Source organism: Etheostoma spectabile, chromosome 14 (assembly GCF_008692095.1).
Source record: "Etheostoma spectabile isolate EspeVRDwgs_2016 chromosome 14, UIUC_Espe_1.0, whole genome shotgun sequence".
In the NCBI taxonomy this organism is placed as follows: Eukaryota; Metazoa; Chordata; class Actinopteri; order Perciformes; family Percidae; genus Etheostoma; species Etheostoma spectabile.
Genome location: NC_045746.1, coordinates 17,423,245 through 17,428,291, shown reverse-complemented (window position 1 = coordinate 17,428,291; position 5,047 = coordinate 17,423,245). Strand labels below are relative to the sequence as shown.

The 5,047-nt window shown below is 41.1% G+C and overlaps 2 protein-coding genes across 4 annotated transcripts in view; one reads left to right on the top strand and one right to left on the bottom strand.

Moving 5' to 3' along the window:
• The window catches only part of stpg1 (sperm-tail PG-rich repeat containing 1), an 8,414-nt gene extending 6,419 nt beyond the window's left edge, over positions 1–1,995 (bottom strand). The window contains exons 1-7 of one of the 2 annotated variants that reach the window (XM_032535341.1): positions 1,746–1,995; positions 1,543–1,667; positions 1,359–1,460; positions 813–992; positions 613–721; positions 334–502; positions 58–248 (exon numbers count right to left, since the gene is read on the bottom strand). In XM_032535341.1, the coding sequence (XP_032391232.1) occupies positions 58–248; positions 334–502; positions 613–721; positions 813–992; positions 1,359–1,460; positions 1,543–1,667; positions 1,746–1,776 (907 nt within the window). In that variant the 5' untranslated portion in view covers positions 1,777–1,995. Of the gene's footprint in view, positions 1–57; positions 249–333; positions 503–612; positions 722–812; positions 993–1,358; positions 1,461–1,542; positions 1,671–1,745 lie in introns of both variants that reach the window. The other variant, XM_032535340.1, reaches the window with a different exon arrangement.
• meaf6 (MYST/Esa1-associated factor 6) overlaps positions 1,896–5,047 on the top strand; it is a 4,932-nt gene continuing 1,780 nt past the window's right edge. For both annotated transcript variants that reach the window (XM_032535345.1, XM_032535344.1), the window contains exons 1-5: positions 1,896–2,132; positions 2,970–3,085; positions 4,349–4,436; positions 4,534–4,579; positions 4,709–4,901. In XM_032535345.1, coding sequence (XP_032391236.1) covers positions 2,043–2,132; positions 2,970–3,085; positions 4,349–4,436; positions 4,534–4,579; positions 4,709–4,901 — 533 coding nt within the window. In that variant the 5' untranslated portion in view covers positions 1,896–2,042. The remainder of the gene's footprint in view (positions 2,133–2,969; positions 3,086–4,348; positions 4,437–4,533; positions 4,580–4,708; positions 4,902–5,047) is intronic.

The following is a 5,047-nucleotide window of genomic DNA, read 5'->3' as shown; positions in this document are numbered from 1 at the left end:
TATATATATATATATATATATATATATATATATATGATTTGTTTTCTTAGGAATTACCTGGACCTGGTTTCATGTCCGCTTGTGGGTTTTGGGGTATCCTTTCAGTTCTAGATGCAAACGCAGCAGTCGGCATGGGACGCTTAGACAGGCCGGTATAATCCCCTATGTCATACTGCCCAGGGCCTGGCAAGGGAGGGTCCTTAGGGACAATCAAAGGAGGCGCTGATATTGCCGAATAATATCCCCTCCTTGAAACACAGTTAACAGAACTTAAATTTTTAGACAAAAATTTAGACACGTAACCAAAGCGATCAATATTGTGCGTTTACTCACGGCAGGACGGCCCTCTTCGCAGGTGCAGGGGTCTGATGGGGACTGTAGGCTCCTGGGCCTGGTACATGGTTGTCGACCAGAGGAGGGATTCTCTGGGTTTTTGATTTGAAGGGGGACAAGATTGCCTTGGAGCTTTGCTGGACTGTGTGGCTGGTCACCTCATAGTGGCCTTTAACAAATTTATGATGTAAAATGTAAATAAGATGCATACAATTACGAGAAAAAAATTGGATGAGATGATGTAAGCATGCCGACGTTAGAGGAAAAAGAGCTAATTACATGGTGATGGCCCATTTTTGTTTAGGTAAAAAGTGTGGCGTCCAGTTTTTGACAGGAAAATTGATGTACCAACAACTGTAGAGAATCTTTCTCTACAACCACAATTGACCTGTCAATACAGAAGACACAAACAGCTGAACATTAACTACAAGATGCACAACAAAGTCTTTAAAAGCAACATGCATAATTCACATACATACATCATATTGATTTGGTGCTGGAGTTTTGTGCTTTGGGCCATCCAGCTGCACAGCCACAGGCAGCCTGAACACCCTGGAGACGCCAACGTTGAAGTTATTCTTGTCTATGAAGGAGCTCTGAAGGTTGTATGCATTTGGTCCTGGGATGCCTCTCTTTGGGTTACTAGAAGCCCTGGCAGTCTATTGGAGAGGATGTTATGTTATAATAAGATCCTGCTTGTGTTTTTGTTTTTTGTTTTTCGTGTATTCACAGGTAATCAGCAGATTATAAAAGGGCCATAATATACCACTGTTTTCATGTTATCTTTACTTTGTGTGGGAATTTGGTAGTCATATTGGAAAACATGTACAGACATTTACGTCAAATTAGTTAAACACTTAAATGAGTAACAGATTAAATTAAATATGAGACAAGATTTCAAATAAGTATGCCTTTTTGTAAACATGACCTCATATAATCTGTATAATCCTATGTTCCTGGCTTTGATGGCTCTGCTCAGCATGCACCTGAAATCAGTGCAGACTACTTGATTTAGGGGACCTGACCTTGGATGCAACAAAGCCTGTGGTGCCTTTCTTTGAGAAGGAAGGACTTTGGACTTCAGCACTGGAAATAAAGCCATAGCTGCCTGGTCCTGGATTTTCATTCTGAAACAAAACACATTATTATGTTTATATTGAATTGTTTTTTTAGCTGATACTTTATAGGAATAGTTCTGAGAGTCCCTACCAGACAGACTTGTGAAGGGAATCTCCTAGCTTGAGATGAAAAACCTTTCTTTTCTGTATTTGTTATCACCACTCTTTGGTATTGTGTTGGTATTGAAGTTGAAACGGTGTAAGACGGGATCCTATCTGCTATCAAATCAAAATAATAATAACAATATTATAGTTATTAGCTAAAAGTGAAATAAAGTTTGCACATAGACTCACTTTTATTCAGTCCTCGGTACATGTTGCCCATGGTTCAGTTGGTTAACACGTAGAAAGTCAGTAAATCTGAAGCCGTGTTAAAACTCCACACAGATCGTGTTTCTATCATAGACAGTTAAAGAAAAAAAAAGTTGCTATGGCGCATTGATGTATTGCTATGGTGACGTAAAAACAGAGCGGTGGTTCGAGCTGGCGTCCTGTTGTGGTCCTTTAGCGCCATCTCTCGGGAACGTCGTCCATCAGGCGCTTTATACCAACCCGCCACTGTTTTGTTTCTAGCAGATAGCCCCATCCATCATGGCGATGCATGCGAAGGCGACTCCGCCACAGATCCCAGACACCCGCCGGGAGCTCGCCGAACTAGTGAAGAGGAAACAAGAACTCGCTGTGAGTCTACGTTACCACATTATTGTCAAATGTAAAAGGCATTGATTGTGTTTTACTATGCAGAAATACAGCTTACTTTATTCTCATCGTTTGCTAGCCGAGGCCTGGCTAAGTGCTAAGCTAATGATAGCAGTTGCTAACGGTGGCAGTTCACTCTAGCTAGTAAAGCTAGTAGCTCCTGCTAACTAGGCTAGCTAGTTTAGCTGCTGTTAGGACAATATTGTGAAGAGCGCAACATCGTCATTACTCCAGCTATCTCACGTCGACTCTTTTCGCCATGTTTAATTAAAAATACTCAAGTATTTCTAGCTTCTCGACTACATTTTATTTCAAAAATATTTCCGCTTGTGCACTCACATGTAGGCATTGCTGCAGCGAATATGCTAACTAGCTAGCATAAGCTACAATTTAGCCGCCGCCCGGTTGGCAGTTCTCGCGTTATGTTCTTCCTCGTCCAGCTGATTGGTGCATTAACGCCACCTTCTGCTCCGGAGTGTTGATCAGACAATATACTTACAATCTAAATCCCTTAAAAATTAATTAACAAATAACCCTAACCCATAATATAAACACACACCATAACCTACATTATATCCTCCATGCTGTAGCTATAACTTAATACTATAAAGTCTTTATCCATCATATCCACACAAAAAAACACTAACAGTAGGATGCCCGTATCTTCTCACCCAGGCAAAGTAATGTGAATTCCTGCACCCCTAATTTCCTTATTATTCTTTGGGGTACAACTCAACTACATGCTTTGATCATCTGTGTACAGTATCTACACATTTCTCACAATGTATTTAAGTGTCTGTCTATTTTTTTTAACCATAGGAGACGCTGGTAAACTTGGAAAGACAAATATATGCATTTGAAGGCAGCTACCTAGAAGACACCCAGATGTATGGCAACATCATCAGAGGATGGGACCGATACCTCACCAACCAAAAGTAAGTATCACACATTACTCTCAGGCTGTGTATATAAAAGAAGAAAATAAGGGAAACATTCAACGGCACGCAGGGAATTTTAAAGCTAGCACAAGGTTTACTGAAAACCAGAATTTTGTTTATATTGCTATTAGATGAAAACTGACTAGAAAATGGTTCAATGCTGTCAAAGTGTCATGAAATTAAAGGGAGGGTTTAGAGTAATTTCACCCTACGGTCCTTTGCACCATCACCTCAAACCAAACAACCCCCCATATACTTTTTCCCTTGGTCTAAAAATGGGCGAGTTAGTGCTGTCAGCTGAATGGCTTAGTGCAGGCACTAATGCAACCAAACGTGTATCTGGTAAATTACCCCAATAATAATGCCCAGAATGGTACCAAAACTCTACAGTAGTACAAATAGGTTCTTTACTCAAAACGAGGCATGAAAGCCTGTAAGTACACCTGGACATTATTTAAAATGGCACTTGCCTGATGGCTTCTATTCTCTGTTGTTAGCTCTTCAATTCTCCTTCATTAGTTGTAGCTTCTCATCCGTTTATTCAGGCTCAAATAGGTACGGGCAACCTTCGAAATTGAGCCACTCGTCATCATGTTCGATGTTAACCTCAAGCTCTGCCATTTTGTTGATCTCATCTGTTCTCTCGCTTCTTGCTCCTACTTTACCATTAGTTTCTTCTGGCAATAGATGTTATGCTCTGTGCAGGATCTCGCGTGATCTCTCATAGAGCACAACATCTGTTGGCGGAAGAGCCTAGCGGTAAATTAATGAAGAAGGAGCAAGATAGAAGCAAGAAGTGGCTCAGTTTCAAAGGTTGCCTGTACCTATTCGAGCCTGAATACATTGACAAGGAGCTACCACTACTAGGAGAATCTGAGAGGTAGCAGCGTTAGCAGCAGAGAGTAGAAGCCATCAGGCAAGTGCTATTAAATAAACTCCTGGTGTACTTACAAACTTTATAATACCTTGTTTTATGAGTACATAACCTATTTGTACTACTGTAGAAGTTTGGTACCATTCTGGGCATTATTAGTGGGATAATTTACCAGATACAAGTTTGGTTCCATTTGCGGCTGCACTTAGCACTAACTTGCCCAATGTGAGACCAAGGGAAAAAAGTATACGGGGGGTTGTTTGTTCTCGACCCTAGGGTGAAATTACTCCAAACCTGCCCTTTTAATGAGCAGGTGCATGGTGGTAACTTTGTCATTCCACTTGATCACAAGTTACTTACCTAACCATATTTCTTTAATTTATCAGGAACTCCAATAGTAAGACTGATAGAAGGAATAGGAAATTCAAGGAAGCAGAGCGTTTATTCAGCAAGTCATCTGTCACATCAGTTGCAGTAAGTCCCTCACTCACTGTACTTTTTTACACAATGTATTAGTTTCTCATTCCCATGAAAACTACTAATGCAGCTGCACTCTTGTTTTGATTTTCAGGCAGTATGTGCACTTGGTGGAATACCAGATCACATGAATGAAAAACGTGAGTGTTTTCTTTTCTTTTTTTTAACTTTCTCAAGCCAAGCACCTTTTTGGAAAATTTTCCCTGTCAGTCTTTAGTACTTTCTGACACCCGAGTTTGTGCTGTCATTTGGGTTTTGGGCCCCACCAGGTGAGGCAGGTAGCGGCACGGAAAGCGACGCCTCTCCAGATCTCCAGAACCAAGAGAACGAGCCTAGCCAGGAGGACACCGAAGATGTGGACTCGACACTGCAGGACCTAAAGCCTCAGAAAGCTGCCTCCTCCTCCTCCTCGGGCAGCCATCACGGCAGCCACAAGAAAAGGAAGAACAAAAACAGACACAGGTAAAAAATGAAGATACATTGTGTCAGCTGTTTAATCTCTGGTTCTTTTTTCTGCTGATAGTAATTGACATCCAATTTCAGGATTTGTTGATTAGGAAGCTGAGTCCATTAATAGCTGATCAGTATGTTACATGCACCTCATTCCT